This window comes from Lynx rufus, unplaced genomic scaffold, assembly GCF_022079265.1.
Source record: "Lynx rufus isolate CCGP_SWC_20201006 ecotype Redwood Valley unplaced genomic scaffold, mLynRuf1.p SCAF_3, whole genome shotgun sequence".
In the NCBI taxonomy this organism is placed as follows: Eukaryota; Metazoa; Chordata; class Mammalia; order Carnivora; family Felidae; genus Lynx; species Lynx rufus.
The window spans coordinates 29,808,200-29,827,304 of record NW_025814845.1 but is presented as its reverse complement, the minus strand read 5'-3'; the positions used below and the strand labels follow the sequence as shown (position 1 = coordinate 29,827,304).

Sequence of the window (19,105 nt, the reverse complement as noted above, 5' to 3'; positions counted from 1 at the left end):
AGTTACCACCTTAAAAGAACAATTATTTTATTACACTCACACTACTGTCAGGGAATTTAGGCAAGTTTTGACTAGGTGATTTTTCTGCCCTAATAGTGTTGGTTGGGGTCATTTAGAATTTCACCGGCAGCTGGTATGGTGGGTCCGAGATGGCTTCACTTACAAGCCTGGTACCGAGTGGAGATGGCTGTAATCCTGGGTTCAGCTGGCTCCTTCTCTTGCTTTACATGGGAGCTCAAGGGTCCAGTAGAGCAAGGTAGGAGCTGCTAGTCCTCTTAAAGCTTATGTCTGGAACTGTCAAATCAGACACAGGTTAGCTCAGGTGAGGGGAGCAGTATCAAAGCATATGCAGTCATTTTTAATCTGGTACATTTCTGAGATAGAATATTTCCAAGTAAATGTTCCTAAAGAAAACAATCCAACAAATTCTGTATCTTTCTGGAAGTTACAGGCTTCTGACTTAAGTCTCAGCTAAATTCAGGGAAGGCTTCAAATGCTAAAAAAGAAATACAAAAATTAGAAGTTATATAAAAGATATGTAAAACTTTGAATATATATCTTATTTACTTATTTGCAACACAATGGACATTGTGAATTGGTTTACATCCTCTGAGACCATAAGCAAAATTTGTGATCTCCCTGCTGTGTACATTTTTATGGAGAGTAGGTTCATAGTTTTCATTGATTTTTCAGTTTCTAATGACACCCCTCCTCCCCTATCAAGTATTTCCCTAAGCAAAATTATGGAGTGCAAGGGGCGCCTGCATGGCTCAGTCGGCTAAGTGTCCGACTTAGGCTCATGTCATGATCCCATGGTTCTTGAGTTTGAGCCCAGCATTGTGCCCTCTGCTGTCAGTGAGGAGCCTGCTTTGGATGCTCTGTCCTCTCTCTCTACCCCTCCCCCACTTGTTCCCTCTCTCTCTCTCTCTCTCTCTCTCTTTCAAAAATAAACATTAAAAAATTATGGAGTGCATAAGTTCATTTTTATATCTATCTCCCTTGATAATACCTAGCCTTGTGTAACAATAATGGTAATAGCTGACAAAAATATTATCTTAAGCCAAGAGTAATGTTCTATAATAACCCTATGAAGTACTACTATCATCCTTATTTTATGCATGAAGAAACTAAGGCATAGTATCTTGCCCATAGCATGTGGTGGGGCTGGGAACCCTACCATACTGGCTGCAGATGGTCTGACGCAACAGGGCTCTCTCTGTTCAGGAGTAATAGTTTACTCCTTTGTAAATTGGGGAGAATAATAGTAGCTAGTGTCACAACGGCTATTAGATGAGCTGAACTAGGATAGTCCATAGCTGCATGCCTGGCACATATTATATTGGCATTTGATAAATATAGGCTCTCCACCTTTAACCTCTGTTGTATTCCAGAAGGCTTTGCTATCTTTCTGGTAGAGATATTGGTGTGATAAAATGCAAGACCTGAAGGGGAGGATGGGTGGGTAAAGATCTGAAAGTCTAGGGCCAAACCTGGAGATACTGCTCTCTCCACTAAACTCCTTAGAGTCCGGTGTTTTCTCTTAAAATTGTATGCAAATGTCGCATTCTACTCCACAATTCAGTTGCTTATCTATTAATATGAAACTTGATTACCCCAAAGCTTTTGGGATCATTGTTTTTCTGTGATGCACCTTGTTTATGCCTTGGTCTCACACACACAACTGCTCTGATGAACTTAGTGCAGGTTTGGGAATTTAGACGCCCTAGAGCCTTCTGTGGACCCTTTAGCTTGTTCGGGCCTTATATTTTTCACTTATAAAGTGGAGTGGGTGTTGATGACTAGATGATTTTACCAAAGTCTTTTCTGTTCTGGAATTACACAATATGAAACTGTCCTTTAGGGGGCCTGGGTGGATCAGTGGGTTAAGCGTCAGACTCTTGATTTCTGCTCAGGTCATTATCTCACGGTTAGTGAGTTTGAGTCAGTGTTGGGCTCTGCACTGACAGGGTGGAGCCTGCTTGGGATTCTGTCTCATTCTGCCTCTCCCCTGTTCGTGCTTTCTCTATCAAAAATAAACATTTAAAATGGTCTTTTAGCCCGGTTTTCAAACTGTGGGTTTCCACTTAGCAGGCAGAAACTCCAATTCGGTGGGTCAAACATTAAAAAAAAAATCGGGATAACTACTCTCCGGTGAAATTCTTGTTTCAGAATTGATATTAAAATGTAATGTGCAAAACGACATCTGAAATGTTTATCTTCATCGCTGGTGGTAATTGAAACACCTGAAAGCTGGTGTAAGGCAGTGCACCCTAGAGACGTGTAATTGGGAGAATCCCGGTTTGCCCGCCTTAGTACATCAACCTCGGAAGCTCCATTTGAGGGCTCCCACCAAAAGCCCAAGGCGCAAACCTGCGCGCGGACCCCGGTCCCGTACCTCCTCGCGATGGCAGCGGCCCGCCGGCCTGCGGGGCGTCACCTGGGCCGACGTCGCACCTCCCGCCTCCCGCCTGGGCCAAAGTGAAGCTGCGCGCCTTCTGACGTCATCACCGGGCGCCGCGGCCCCCACCACCTTCCACTTCGCGGGAGAAGTTGTTGGCGCGAATGGATCCCGAGTCCCGGTAACGGATTCCCCAGCCCACCGGCCTGTCTGCCCGCGCCGTAGTCCGTGGGCTGCGATGGTGAGTCCCTGGGGGAGGCTGTGTGGCTCGGGGGCTTGGGAGAGTTTGCAGGCTGGGTGTGGACCGGGCACTTTTGGAATGCAGGGTGGGGGAGGACGGCGGTGCGGGGCTCCGAAGGGGAGCGAAGGCACGGAAGGGGCCAAAAATCTGGCACTGGTCGCACAGCTTTCCTGGGACCGCGGGGTTTCTGCTCTCGGCAGCAGGCTGCGCTCATGCCTTTGGTGCTGCGCCGCAGTTTCACTTTTTTTTACTCTTGGGGGAAGGGAGGAAGGAAGAGAGTAAAGAAGGTGATTTGGGGGGCTTGGCGATAAAGTTGTTTTCCTGTTTGGCGTTGCCCGAAACCTCTCTTTGCGTCCTGCTTAAAGCATTGATTTCAAGCCCTTGTTCAAGGCGGAGAAAAATGTAACAAACTTTCCTTTTTTGTAAGTTGTGTTAGGCCTTGAACTTTCGTCATTAATAGCGCCACGAAACGCTCATCACAGAGCCGTTTGAGACCGAAGGCTTAGGGAGGATGCTTTATTTTGTTTAAATGAATTGGTAGAAGCCAAAGGGATAACACGGTTTACCGGGGGGGGGGGGACCCAAACCCTAACAACACTGGAGGTAAAGACAGATACAATATATCTGACAGCTGTCATCGCCTATCACCTGATGTTAAAAATAATCTTATAAAAACACACCTCTGTATAATTGTGCATAAAGCATATCAATTGAGCGTGAAATGATTATGCAGGTATTAAAACAGACGTTCATGCTGGTATGGAAATAGATACAGATATGTGTTTGAAATATTTAAAGGACAATTTATGATGATCTATTAAGCCAGAATCTACTTCATAATCAGACGCAATTTTTTCAACTATTTTTTACCTTATCACAACACCAGCATCCTGGAGGGAAAATTTTTATGCCACATTGGGAAACCTTGCAGCCCTTAGTGTTTTTTTCTCATAAAAAAGGGATAAAATAATAGCCACCTTGCACCAAATATCAGTGTGTGAGCTGTTTGTTTTATATACCTTTCTCACTTAAACCTCTCAGCAATCTAGTTTTACGGATGGTGAAGGAGGCTTTTAGAGTTTAAACAGTTTGTCATACAACTAATAAGTGGTTGAACTAGAGTAGGAACCTCGGTTTTTCTGACCACTACATTATACTGCCTCCCTAAAATGATTATAATTAATATTGGACTTAAGGCACTATAGTATTGTGGAAAGTTGATGACATTTGGAGTCTTGAAGGTTAAGAGTAAGGCGATAATTTAGTCTTGCTCTGCCATTTGGTAGTTTTGTGGTGGTGGATTTTATTTGGTTTAAGTAAATAGCTTAACTTTAACTTTTTTAAGCTTGTGTTTTTCTTAACTGTAAAAAGGGGCAAAATATAGCTGTCTTAAGTGATTAGCTTGAGGATTAAACAGGGTAATATGTGTAAAGCTTTTTTTGTGGCACCTAGCATGTGGAGGTATACTACTATGTGACTACCAATGATCTAATTTTATTAGGAAGGACTCTGGAACATTGCATAGTTTAAGGGTATCAAAGATGCCTCTGATGTTGTCAGTTACAGTGAACAATGGTTTATATAGTCAACTTTTGATCATTCAAGGACTTTAAGTTTTGGTTCTTTTCTATCTTAGTACTTTTGTTCGCATGCAGATGAAAAACAAAGCTCTTCTAAGAAAAGAAGTAGGGGTCAGATGGGTCAGTTTTGCTCTTTGCTGAAGGGAAAGGTTCTATAACATAGATAAGAATTTTGGATTGCATTGGTATTTAATTTAGTCTTTCTGTCTCTAGTACAACAGTTAGCAAAACCCCAGACTAAAATTCTGTTCAGTGTAGATTTATTGAACACCTAGGCACAAGTTATATTGTAATACAGTAGTTTTTAACTTTGGGTCACAGTTCCCTTTGATAATGTGGTGAGTGGTATGCAAATTTTCTGCCCACAGAAATACATATGGGCATGTATACAACATTTAAGAGAATTTGCATATCTTCTGAAGCCCTTCCATAGACGTTTACAACTCTTACCCTGGGGGCTACATTTTTTTTTCTTAAATATTTTCTAACTGAAGTTATCAGTAAAGGGGTAAAATACTATATCTACAAAATCCAATACTCCGTAAGCATTAAAAAAGAGAAAACTTTATGCCCTGATATAAAACAGTTGTCAAGATAATTTAGTTAAAAAACAAGGGTGTAGGACAGTATGTAAAGTTTCACTTTATGCAGAGAAAGAGAGAAAAGAATATACACACTTTTATTTGAAGTGTGAAAGGATACACAAGGAACTGATAACATTTGCTACCTCTGAAGATGGGAAATATGTGTCTGAGAGGCAGGATCAGAAGCAGACTTTTTTACTCTTGAATTTTTAACCATGTGAACATAATGTCTGTTAAAGGAATTGAAACAAAATTAAAGATAAAAAGAATAGAAAAGAAGTCATGTCAACAATTTGGTTGCTATTAGAATTTAATAACATGCTCAAAATGTGAATGAAACCTGAGATGCCATTTTTAAGAAATCAGCATATGTAATTTGTTGGCTGGTATAATTTATTGAACACATGCATAAGGTTGAATTAAACACACATGAGACCTAGAGTATAGCCTGTTTGAAGAGCTGTCATGTCTAAATACATCTGAGTTGCTTCATGCCCCATTTTAGGGGATACCTTTTGCATTGAGTTTTACTATATGAATGCTCCCCCTGGACTAGTGCTGTCACCCTATTATAGTGTAGTTTTTGCCATATGTAGTAGCAGGTGACCTATAAGGCCCCTACCTACCTCTCTTAGCTCTCTGTCTTTTGAGTGTATTAGGCTGGTTCTGTCTCTGCTCTTGTTCTTGCTATTTCATCTCCTTGTTCACATCCTTCCTCACATGTCTGCCTTTTTATTACTCAAGCCTCAGTCATCACTTCCTCAGAGCTTTTGGTGTTGTATCTAAGAAACCATTGCCTAATCCAAGGTCATGAAGATTTATGCCTGTCTTCTTCTAAAAGTTTTACCTCTCACCTTTAACCTTGATCCATTTTGAGTTAATTTTTAAATTTTATTTTTTATTTTAGAGAGAGAGTGAGCAGGAGGGAGAGAGGGGTATAGAGGGAGAGAAAGAGAGAATCTTAAGCAGGTTCCATGCTCAGCACGGAGCTGGATGTGGGGCTCCATCCTATGACCCCGAGATTATGACCTGAGCTGAAATCAAGAGTCAGATGCTCAACTAACTGAGCCACCCAGGCGTCCTGAGTTAATATTTTGTATAGGGTGTGAAGTAGGGGTTCATGTTTATTCTTTTGCATGTGGATAGTTGTTCCTGCACCATTTGCAGACATTTCTTTTCCCATTGAATTATCTTGGCTCTCTAGTTAAGAATCAAGTGACCATAAGTGTGAGGATTTTTTTTTTTAATTCTCTGTACTTTTCCTCTATCTATCTATCTATCTATCTACCTACCTACCTACCTATCTACCTATCTACCTATCTACCTATCTACCTATCTACCTATCTACCTATCTATCTATCTTAGTGCCAGTAACACACTGTCTTTTTTACTGTAGTTTTGTGGTAAGTCCCTGCCTGCCCTTCCCCCCCTCCCCCCCTTGTGGTAAGTTTTGAAATCAGGAAGTATGAGTTCTTCAACTTTGTTATTTTTCAAGATTGTTTTGTGTGTTCTGGGTCCCTTGACTTTCCACATGAATTTTAGAATCAGCAAAGAAGCCAGCTGGGATTTGATAGTGATGGTGTTGAATCTGTGGATCATTTGGAGGAGTATTGCCCTCTTGACAATAGAATGTCTTCTGATCCATGAACATGGACTATCTTTTCATTTGTTTACGTCTTTAATTTCTTTAAACAATGTTTTATAGTTTTCAGAGTATAGGTTTTACACTTTTATTAGGTTTACTTCTAAGTACTTTGTTCTTTTTGATGATATTGTAAATGGAATTGTTTTCTTAATTTCAATTTTGGATTGTTCATTGCAAAAGTGTAGAAACTTTTGTATATTGATCTGTATTCTGCAACCTTGCTGAACTCATGTAGTAGTTTTAATAGTTTTTTTCGTGGATTCCTTAGGATTTTTTTCTATATAAGATCATTTCATCTGTAAATAGAGATAGTTTTACTTCATCCTGTCCAATCTAGGTACCTTTTATCTCTCTGTCTCTCTCTTTTTATTGCCTAAATGCTTTTGCTGGAACCTTCACAAGTGTTGAATAGAAGTGATGGGAGTGGTTGCATCTTTTTCCTGATCTCAGGGAAAGCATTCTAACAACTTTTTGCTTTCAAAGTGTAAGACCTCAATATAGTTTTAAATACTTTATTCCACAGCTTGTCTCTGCTGTGCTACCAGTTAAATCATTGTGTATATTAGTCAGATATATAATTTGTATATTAGTGTTTTTCAGGATAAAAGATTCTTATATTTGGACAGGTTTTGTGAAGTTTGTTGATAATCAGTTTCTTCTTGTGGATTTGGTGGTTGACTTAAAAATATTAATCAGAAATATTTATATTTCTTGGTTACTTTCTTTTTTTTTTTTTAATTTTTTTTTTTTTCAACGTTTATTTATTTTTGGGACAGAGAGAGACAGAGCATGAACGGGGGAGGGGCAGAGAGAGAGGGAGACACAGAATCAGAAACAGGCTCCAGGCTCTGAGCCATCAGCCCAGAGCCCGACGCGGGGCTCGAACTCACAGACCGCAAGATCGTGACCTGGCTGAAGTCGGACGCTTAACCGACTGCGCCACCCAGGCCCCCTCTTGGTTACTTTCAAAGTAGAGAAGTGAAGCCAAGATACATTGTGGCAACTACTCTACAGAGCACTGCCATACTTACTTTGCATAAAATCCTGTACCTTTCAAAGATAAGTGAACAGAGTGACATAATTTGTTTTCTTTTTGCATTTTTGATAGGCAAATATAACTTGTTTGTTGGTTGAGCTCATCAGCAGTGGAAAAAAGTAACTTGAAGGTTTTGATTATACTTCAAAGTAAATACATGGTGGCTTTTGTACTTTGACCTTCTAAAGCTAGAGGTCAGTGAAAGCTTACTTCTGTATGGGTTTAGGAGTATTTATTGCAAAAATTTTTTTCATCTCTAACTCTACTAGTGGATTTATATAATGAACCAAGTTGGAAACTTCTTGGTACAGGTAAAGGACTCTAAAAATGCAAGATTTTTTTTTTTTTTTTTTTTTTTTTGAGTACTTGGCAAAGTTGGGTATTTTGTCTTGGCTTATGTATGTTAAAATTGCATTTGGGCTGCCTACTAGGTGATGCTTCTCTCTAATAGTGTTGTAGAATTGTTAGTTACACCTTAAGGTAGAAAATGCAAGAAGTCTTTTTTTGCTTACGTTTAAGAGCATCTTAAATTTCAAAACTTTTACTAGAGAATATCTTGTTGGCATTCTCAATTTTTTTAATTCTGGAGTTGAAGTTAAAAAAGTCATAGGGTTGTTATGAGGATTAAATGAGTAAATATTTTTAAAGTGCTTAAATTATTGCTTGGCACAGAGCAAGTCCTATTTAAGGGTTTATTAAAGAAGTAAATAAATGATGCCTTGACTCTGGGCATTGGCAAAAGAAAAAGAGGGAAGGGGACAATAATATTTGAGAGATAGGATGAATAGGTGGAGAGTCAGAGTGAGGAGGAAAAACAGTACCCAGGTTTCTGTTTTGGGTGAATGGTGGTGCTATGCATTGAGGTGGGGAATAAAGGGAGAGAAGCAAGTCCCACAGAAATACGAGCTTAGTTTTGGACATTATGGATTGGAGGTATCTTTGGGGCATTTGGACAGAGATGTATCGGCAGACTATTGGCTACGTGATATGGAACTTAGGGGAGGTATGGGGTGGAGAGATTGAGGAGAGCTTTAGGAGGTATCAGTGTGTATTTGGTACTTGGTACTGAGGTTGAGATGGATGTGAGTTAGCTTGAGTGTATGTGGATCAGAAGTTTTTGATTTCGGATTCATGGAGAACCATTAGTAGGTTTCAGGGAAAGCCCCTGAATTTTAGATTACATGCAAAGTTTTGTATGTGTGTGGGGTGTTTTTTGCCATCAGTCAGTTCTCTAGTTCTCTTGATACTAACTGGGTGTCCTACAGTTCAGTTTACTTCCGACACTATTCAGATTTAGTGCAGACTGCATAAGTTAAGGGGCTCAGTCCCACAAAGTGGCTCCCACTTCAGAAGCCAGTTACAAGCCCTAGTCCACCTATACTTCTGACTGACTGGCTCTAAGTCAGGGCTTTTCAGGACCTCCTCCTCAGGTTTGATAATTTGCTATGGTGGCTCACAGAACTTAGGGAAACATTTTACTTATATTTACCGGTTTATTATGTGGCTACAACTCAGGAACAGCTAAAGGGAAGGAGAAGGTTTGTAGGGTAAGATATGGGGGGTTGGGGGGTCAGAGCTTCCGTGCTGTCTTTGGGTATGCCACCCTCCTAGCAACTTGATATGTTGACCAACCCAGAAGCTCTTCAAACATCGAACCTTGCTTATTCAAGAGTCTTTATAATCTAATCTTCAGTCCACCTCTTCTCCCTGTAGAACTACGAGTGGGGCTGAGAGTTCCCATTCTTGGCCTTTCTAGTGACCAGTTTCCATCCTACGTTGCCTCATTAGTATAAACTTAGGTGTGATCCAAAGAACTGATTGTAAATAACAGAAGACACTTCTGTCACTTAGGAAATTCCAAGGTTTTTAGGAGCTCTGTGCCAGGAACCGGGGATAAATTTTTATTATAGTGTGTTTTTGCATATTTCTGTGGAAAATATTCATAGCTTTTGTCAGATCCACGAAAGTGTAAAAAACAAAACAAAACCCTGGTGTGTTTAGTGAAAAGACCACGCCTCTGTTTACTTGGCACAAGTTTTGGATATTAATAGATAGGCAACCTGTTACTGACAGCATCTTATACTAGCGTATAAGTTTTGCAGGGACAGGAGCCACAAGGATAGGGAACTGCTGTACAGTGCCTGGCACATGGTACATTTTTAATAAGTATTTGATGAAGTACAAATAAGCTTTATTTCCAATAAAAGAGAAATTAACTAGAATAGAAAATTTACTGGTACGAAAACATCTTTTCTAGCCCTTTCTACTTTAATCTATCAAACATTTTTGTTAAAGTTTATTTAAGTAATCTTTACACGCAACATGGGGCTTGAGTCTACAACCCTGAGATCAAGAGTCACATGCTGGGGCTCCTGGGTGGCTTGATTGGTTAAGTGTCTGACTTCGGCTCAGGTCACGATCTCGTGAGTTCTAGCCCTGTGTTGGGCTCTGTGCTGACAGCACGGAGCCTGGAGCCTTTTTCAGATTCTGCGTTTCCCTCTCTCTCTGCCTCTCCCCTGCTTGTTCTCTCTCTCTCTCTTTCTCTCCGAAAAATAAACATAAAAAAAAAAAGTTGCACGCTCTTCCGACTGAGCCAGCCAGGCGCCCCTCTAAGCTATTGAACATTTAATGACAATAAGTAATATAGCCTAGAGAAATACAGTATTTATTATGTGGTAGGTCTATTTTTTTTTAATTATTTTTTATTTTCTTAAATATTTATTTATTTATTTATTTATTTATTTATTTATTTAATGTGTAGTTAGTTATTTTTGACAGAGAGAGAGCAGGAGTGCGAGAGGGGCAGAGACAGAGAGGGAGAGAGAGAATTCCAAGCAGGCTCTATGCTGTCAGTGCAGAGCCCAACATGGGGCTTGATCCCACAAGCCTGTGAGATCATGACCTGAGCTAAATCAAGAGTTGGATGCTTAACTGACTGAGCTACCCAGGTGCCCCTATTTATTTTTTAAATGCTTTTATTTTTAGCTTTGAGAGAGAGAGAGCACAAGTGGGGGGGAGAGAAGCGGAGGGGGAGAGAAAGAATATCGAGCAGGCTCCATGATCAGCACAAAGCCCAACATGGAGCTAGATCCCATGATCCCAGGATTATGACCTGAGCTGAAATCAAGAGTTGGTCGCTCAACCTATTGAGCCATCCAGGTGCCCCACAATTATTTATTAAAAAAAAATATTTATTTATTTGTTTATTTTGAGAGAGAGAGAGAGAGAGAGAGCGCAAGGGAGAGGCAGAGAGAGAATCCTGAGCAGCCTCTGCACTGTCAGTGCAGAGCCCAGTGTGGGGCTTGATCCCACAAACCATAAGATCATGACCTGAGCTGAAATCAAGAGTCACCCAGATGCCCCCCAATTATTTGTTTTTTAAATTGAAGTATAGTTGACACACGTTCCTTTCAGGTGTAGAAAATAGTGAATTGGCAACTCTATATGCTGTGCTCACCACACGCTTAGCTGTCATGTGTCACCATAAAATGCTATTGCAATACCATTGACTGTATTCTGTATGCTGTACTTTTTTGTCCCTGTGACTTATTCATTCCATAACTAGAAGCCTATATCTCCCACTTCCCTTTGTACATTTTGCCTATCTCTTCAACCCCCTTCCCTTTGGCAACCACCAGTTCTCAGTATTTATGGTCTTTTTGTGCTTTTTGTTTGTTTTTTAGATTTCACATATAAGTGAAATCATGTGGTATTTGTCTTTCTGTCTGACTTAATTTCACTTAGCATAATACCCCCTAGGCCCATCCATGTTGTCATAAATGGCAAGATCTCATTATTTTTATGGCTGAATAATATATATATGTGTATTATATTACATATATAATATAATATTAATTATAATATTATATATGTAATATAATACACATATATGTGTGTGTGTGTTTGTGTGTGTGTGTGTGTGTGTGTATAAACCCCATGTGGTCTTTGTTCATCTGTCAGTGGACATTTAGGTTGGTAGGTCTGTTTTCGATTTGAACTTAATTTCAGTCTTCATTGAAATAGTGTAAATTTGATTTTTTAGATCTGAAGTCAGCTGTAAAAAGTTAACTTCTGGATGAATAAAAACCATAATCAGACTACATTAACCGTGGTGAAAATGTCAAAATGTTGAAATAAATCATTAGATCAGGCATAAAGAGTTTTAAATGTTTCAGTTATTCCAATTATGCATGTTTGAAGGAGAACTTATTTTTTAAAAATCTAAATTAATTAATTTCCATTTTCTGTTTAATTTTGCTGGTGTTGGTTAGTACTTTTGGATCAGGTACACCTGAAAACTTTCTGTAGTACAGTATTTCATTGAAAGAGTAGTCTCGGACTCATGTGATTACACTTATTATGGCTTCAGAATTTCACACATCTTCCTCAACACAACCAAGAATAGAATTGGGTTTTTTCACTTCTTGGGAGCAGCCTCTTATGTAGACTGAGCAGATTCCAGGGCAAGTAGGAGAGGCAGATACTTCCATAATCATATGTTCTCTATTTCTTTTCCCTTTCTGTGCTTTATATTGTCTGTTCTTTATTTCCTGTGTTTTGCGTTATTTTCTAAAGACAGAAAGACCAAGAATAGAAAAGTAGAATGAAACCTCCACAGAAACAGAGACTTTTGTCTGTTTTGTTTATTCCAAGCACCGAGAAAAGTTCGTGGTTCATAGCAGGCTCTCAGTGAATATTTGTTGAATGAATAAATGAATGAAGGAATAAAGAGGAATTTGATGCAGGTTCTTAAAATTCTTCCTGGATAGAACCTGTGATTATTTAAAAATTTTTCAGATCACACTTCTTTTTTACTCACTGGTATCTTAGAATTTCTTGAGGCCTGTGCTAGACTTTGCTGTATCATTAACATTGATTATATGTAGAGATATATATGATTTCTAAAAGATACTTAGTTTGGCGAAAACAAATTTGAAGAAGAGGAAATATTGTAGAAAGAGTGAAACTATTTTGTTTTTTGTAGCCACAATATTATAATATGACAAGAGAGTACCATATTTCAAGGGTTAATTATAGGTCAACTTTAATAATTTATTTCAGAATTAATACACAATAAGTGTTAATGTAATACCCACTTAAAATTTCTTAAAGTCAAAAGCAATAGGTAAAGTCATAGCAAAAAATTAATCTCAATTAAAGATTATGTTAATACTCAATTTTTTAAAAACACATCTACCATGAGTTTCATTTTACATAATCAAGAACCTCTCTTTTGGAGGGAGCCCAGATGTAAAGAAATAACTGCTCATGTGTTCAACCGATATGTATAGTTTTAAAGCTTTTATTATTAAGTAATCACTCCCAGTGTGGGGCTTGAACTCAAAAGCCGCACACACGCTCTACTGACTGAGCCAGTCAGGTGCCCCATTGCATTCATCCAACATTATCTCAAGTGCTGGCCCTGTGCTTGAGATAGAGTGGTGAGCTAGGCCTGCTCTATGGAACTTAACAGCGGTGCCTTCAAACTCAGATTTATATGACTATCAAAAGTATAGTCTGGCTGGCTCAGTCGGTACAGCATGTGACTCTCGGTCTTGGGGATGTGAGTTCAAGCCCCACGTTGGGGGTAGAGGTTACTTAAAAAAACATCTCATTTAATCATCTTAGGACTCAATTCAGGTGTTGCTTCTTTTGGAAAGGTCTCTGTGTTAGTTGTTCCTGTCTTCTAGTTTTTAAATTTAAATTTTTTTTTTTTCAACGTTTATTTATCCTGTCTTCTAGTTTTGTGAGAAGCTCTGTCTTAGCACTCTTTTGTATTTAATTCTTTATATACTAATTTGACTCCCAGGTAGCTTCATCAGGGCATTTTCCTGTTTGTGTTCTAAGTCCCTGGCACAGTGCCCGCCTCTAAGCATACAAACTTGTCAGGAATGAGAAGGGAAATGCCATACTGCTAATTGTGGGGTATGGCTACTTTGCATAGATCCTTAGAGTTGTAGGAAAACTATGAAGGGGCAGTCATGGTCAAGTGGAAAACTGAAAGGGATTTGGAGGACCAGGTTCCCTGGTGGAGGTTTTTGGTGTGCCACCTTAATCCCCACAGGAATTTTATGAGGCAGGTGGTAACATGAGGAAACTGAGAGGCAGAGAAGTTATGTAATTCATCCCAAGTGTCCGGTACTAAATGGCAAAACTGATAGAAAGCCTTTGTCTGTCTTAATTCCAGTTACTTATCTATAAAACAGAGATATTCTATTTGCCTTATATACCTCACAGAATCATCAAGAGAGAGAAATCTGTGTCCAGTAGCTGTAAGTAAAAGCACATAAACTTGTTATTATTAGCTATCTGTGCTAAAATTTGTTTTAACTTTGATGTGATTTTTGCCTAAGTTTTTGCCTTATTTGACCTGAATTACTTGTTCAACTAGTAACTGTTGAAGAAGAAAATAAAAAGAGTTAATTACTTTTTTTTGGTCTCCCCAAATAAAAATAATGTTATTTCTTTTATCATTTCTTTTAGAAATGGACTTCCTGGGACAATGGATATGCACATTTAAAATTGTGACAAGTATTGCTGATTGTCTTCCAGATGAGTTTTTATCCTCCAGTATACCAGTTTTTACTTTTACAGCAGAATAGTTTGTGAGCATCTGTTCCCCCATATCCTTGACAAATCTGGGCATTATCAGTCTTTTAACATTTAGAGAAAAATAATCCAGCTTCAATTTATTTGATTATTATTTGTGAAGTTGAACATCTCTTATTATTTGTTGATTATTTGCATTTTTTATAATTTGCTTACTAGTAGCTTTAATTCATTTTTCTACTCAGCTATCTTATTGGTTTGTAGGGACCCTATATATACACCATATATTGTAGATATTTTCAAGTTAGTTACTTGTATTTTAACTTTTGTTTATGGCATCTTTTCTTGTTATGTAGTCAGATCTGTCTTCCTTTATGGATGGTTTCTAGCCTTGATGTTATACTTAGAAGACTTTCCCTTTGCCAAGATTATAAAAGTAAATTAAAATCTGTTCCCTCTTCTCATATACTCAGGAATAATTATTTTGTGAATTCAAGAATGGTGTTTAAATTACAAAATTTTTTTTTAATGTTTATTTTTGAGAAAGAGAGAGACAGTGCAAGTGGGGGAGGGGCAAAGAGAGAGAGGGAGGGACAGAATCTGGAGCAGGCCCCAGGCTCTGAGCTGCCAGCACAGAGCCTGATGTGGGGCTTGAACTCTCAAACTGGGAGATCGTGACCTGAGCCAAAGTTGGGTGCTTAACTGACTAAGCCACCCAGGTGCCCCAAGAGTGATGTTTAGATCTATTAGTTGGGAGTATGATTAGCCACTAGACTTGTTCGCCATTTCATGAAATGTTTGAAAACTGGGAGTACTAGACAAGGGAATGTTAATTGAAGGATAAAGTGAAGTCACTCTCTAAGGCCAAATTAGTGACCCTTGTCTTTTAGATGTTTATATACAAGATGGCTGCTCACATTGGAGATAATCCTAAAAGGTGTGAGTTAATTGGCTTTCCTTGTGATGAAAATTCTTTTCCAAAAGTTTAGATTTTCAGTGTGTATTGGGATAGATCAGAATGTTGTTATTTGTTCTGCTGCCATCAGAGTATAAGGGTGTGGGGAGTGAGAGTAGGGTAGAATAAAGAAAAGGAAGAGAAAGGGGATATGAATAGAAAGGATTAGTTAGGAAGGAAAAGTAACAATGCTGAGGAGTATGAAACACAAAAGTCAGAGAGCGTTAATATAACCAACCATTCCATTTCCTGAATTATATTTTGTTTTCTTTTGTGGTTGTAAGCGTTTGTGTGCCTAATACAGTTTGAAAACCAGCAGTGACTTTAACCTGATTATTAATATTCAGTTTTGGTATTTCCATGGTACACGTGTTGTGCTGTGTGTAAGGGTGCATGCATGCGTGCAAACCGTCACCACCATTTGAATGAAAAATCAGTTGGTAATTTTAAAAGTGAAACTCTGGTGTGAAACTGTCATTTCCTCCAGAAGCAATAAAGTAAATAGTTGTCAACCGCAAACCCAGTTTTTTGTAAGTTATATGGAAGACTGTGCCTTTCTTTATTGCCTATTTTTCTTTATTTAGCACTTGACACAAATGTTTTAGCCTCATAGGTGAAGTATCATTCTGTAAACAATATTTTTTAGACTTAGATTTTATTAGGATGGATTTGTGACTTTTCTGTGTTAAGCAGTTTACAAAAGAGAACATAAAATCAGAGAGGTCTATAATCTTTTAAAAGAAATTTAGTGTCTGTGTACCTCATTTATCTGCTTTGTTTATTTGCTTAGACACAAAGCTATTTTTGTGTGTGCATAACATGCTTATTTGGGATTTGTGGCATTTTAAGAGTATGATATTTACTGCCAGGTTCTAGGAAAGAATTGTTAACTTTCTTACACCTCACAAAGTACCTTTAAGAATTTTTTCTGTATTTGAGAGAGAGAGAGCGAGCGAGCACACGAGTGGGGGAGAGGGTCAGAGAGGGAGAGAGACAGAGACAGAGACAGAGAATCTTAAGCAGTCTCCATGCTCAGTGCTGAGCCCACAGTGGGGCTTGATCCCGTGACCCTGAGATCATGACCTGAGCTGAGATCAAGAGTCCGTGCTCAACAGACTGAACCTCCCAGGTGCCCCGGCAAAGTACTTTCAGCAGGCATTTTGCTCACCACAATAAAGAGAGAACAGGGAACAGGTTAAAAGGATTGAAAACTCAGGAACGTAAGATAGGAAGAGGAGAACACTTGGCTCTTGAACCCAGTTCTTAGGAATTCAGATCCTTATTCAGATCTCATTATTTTGTGTTCCTTATATCCTTGCCTGGGAGCAGAGATAATTATAAGTAGAGACGTTTCAGTGATATGAAGGAATAATAGTTCATAAATGAGGGAAAGGGAAGCTTTTTACTGAGCCAACATTAATTATCCTCATAAAGTGTAGGTAGTATTAGTCCCACTTTACTGATGAGAAATCAGATTAAAGTAACCTGCCCAAGGTCACACATAAAAAGCAGTGGAGTAGAGATTCATACTGAGGCTTTCTGATTCCAAGATCTATTCCTGTTCTCTACACCGTCCCGTGTTCAAAGCTAAAATCTAAAAGGGTAGGGAAGAATATGTATGCAAAAGATAAAAGTGAGTGATTTTAATTGTAAATTACATTGTAAATATTTCATTATGATTAATTTGATTTCAGCTTAACACAAAGGGATAGAGCAATTAAAGAGAATATTGTAATAAGCATAAAATATTTACTTCAGAATTTGGAAAAATCATATAAAGAAGAGTAACTTCAAGGTTTTTAGTTATTAAGTGATTAAGTTTTAAATTATTAAGCCTTAAATGATCAGGGTTGTGAAAGGTATCCTTCTTTCAAACTGGAGTATAAATCCCATGGGCAAGGATTATACTCTTCAACATTTGTCTTCTCTCTCACTGTGCCTGGGGAGGTGGGATGAATATGTGCATATGACTTGCCTCTTTAGTAATTATGCTGTTGTTAAGAACAATTTCATTGCTCATTTTTGTCCTGCTTTTGCCAAATTCTGAGAATTAATAACTATTTTTCATTAGGCGAATGGTTCTTAACCCAGGTAATTTTATCAGTAAACTTTTACACATGAAAAGAACGCTGCTGCACATGGTGGAGTTATTGCACTGTGAAGAAATTGCTGAGGGCAAACCAGTGTGTGTAAGGTGTCCCTGTTTGCAAGTGAAATTCACATTTTGTGCCGTTAATGTTTGTTTATGCATGTCCATTTTTGCTTTTAGGATATTCGGAAATTCTTTGGGGTTATACCAAGTGGAAAGAAACTTGTGACTGACACAGTGAAGAAGAATGAGAAGACAAAGTCTGCTGAAGACACTTTAAAAGCAAAGAAAGGAATAAAGGAAATCAAGGTCAGTTTTCCAGATACCGTATTGAATTGTATAAAAAGTTAAATAAATTCAGTTCCTAGACTTGATATTATGCGAGCCTGAAATGAATATAGATTTCAACTCATTTTGCAGAGAAAGAAGACAAGTATATTTCTAATTAATACAGCTTCCTGCATTCATTGCTTGTTTTCCTATAGGAGAGATGGAACCCTTTTCAGTTGTTAAAACTTTGTATTTTAAGACCAAAGTTTATTCTTAAAGACATGAGCCCCAAGTGAAAGGTGTTGGACTTCTGGTGAAGGAAAACTTTGGAGGAAAGCTTTATTCTTTCCTTGTCTTCCTTGGGCCTCAGAGAAGTTAAGGTACAGTGTCACTGTAGAAAGCAGGTGATGGCTACAATAGTGTGTCTGAGTTAATATTGTTCCACTTTGTGTAAGATATGAGAGTTTTGCAACTCTACAGGTCTATTTACCACCATCTTTTATGTTTTAACTATATGTATTATAGCTACATGTGTTAATATTCCACATTCATTTTTTTTTTAATTTTTTTTTTTAACGTTTTTATTTATTTTTGAGACAGAGAGAGACAGAGCATGAACAGGGGAGGGTCAGAGAGAGAGGGAGACACAGAATCGGAAGCAGGCTCCAGGCTCTGAGCTGTCAGCCCAGAGTCCGACGCGGGGCTCAAACTCACAGACCGCGAGATCGTGACCTGAGCTGAAGTCGGACGCTTAACCGACTGAGCCACCCAGGCACCCCAATACTCCACATTCAGTGTGATAATTTTTGCTCCAAACAGACATGTATTTTATTTTATTTTATTTTATTTTATGTTATTTTATTTTATTTTATTTTATTTTATTTTATTTTATTTTATTTTATTTTATTTTATTTTATTTTATTTTATTTATTTTTTTCAATATATGAAATTTATTGTCAAATTGGTTTCCATACAACACCCAGTGCTCATCCCAAAAGGTGTCCTCCTCAATACCCATCACCCACCCCCCCCTCCCTGTCACCCCCCATCAACCCTCAGTTTGTTCTCAGTTTTTAAGAGTCTCTTATGCTTTGGCTCTCTCCCACTCTAACCTCTTTTTTTTTTTTCCTTCCCCTCCCCCATGGGTTTCTGTTAAGTTTCTCAGGATCCACATAAGAGCGAAAACATGGTATCTGTCTTTCTCTGTATGGCTTATTTCACTTAGCATCACACTCTTCGAGTTCCATCCACGTTGCTACAAAGGGCCATATTTCGTTCTTTCTCATTGCTATGTAGTACTCCATTGTGTATATAAACCACCATTTCTTTATCCATTCATCAGTTGATGGACATTTAAGCTCTTTGCACAATTTAGCTATTGTTGAGAGTGCTGCTATAAACATTGGGGTACAAGTGCCCCTATGCATCAGTACTCCTGTATCCCTTGGGTAAATTCCTAGCAGTGCTATTGCTGGGTCATAGGGTAGGTCTATTTTTAATTTTCTGAGGAACCTCCACACTGTTTTCCAGAGTGGCTGCACCAGTTTGCATTCCCACCAACAGTGCAAGAGGGTTCCCGTTTCTCCATATCCTCTCCGGCATCTATAGTCTCCTGATTTGTTCATTTTGGCCACTCTGACTGGTGTGAGGTGATATCTGAGTGTGGTTTTGATTTGTATTTCCCTGATGAGGAGCAACGTTGAGCATCTTTTCATGTGCCTGTTGGCCATCCGGATGTCTTCTTTAGAGAAGTGTCTA

The 19,105-nt window shown here is 38.5% G+C and overlaps 1 protein-coding gene across 1 annotated transcript in view; it reads left to right on the top strand.

The window, feature by feature from the left end:
- The first annotated feature begins 2,522 nt into the window (after positions 1–2,522).
- RFC1 (replication factor C subunit 1) overlaps positions 2,523–19,105 on the top strand; it is an 85,380-nt gene continuing 68,797 nt past the window's right edge. The window contains exons 1-2 of the mRNA XM_047090376.1: positions 2,523–2,639; positions 17,258–17,386. Coding sequence (XP_046946332.1) covers positions 2,637–2,639; positions 17,258–17,386 — 132 coding nt within the window. The 5' untranslated portion in view covers positions 2,523–2,636. The remainder of the gene's footprint in view (positions 2,640–17,257; positions 17,387–19,105) is intronic.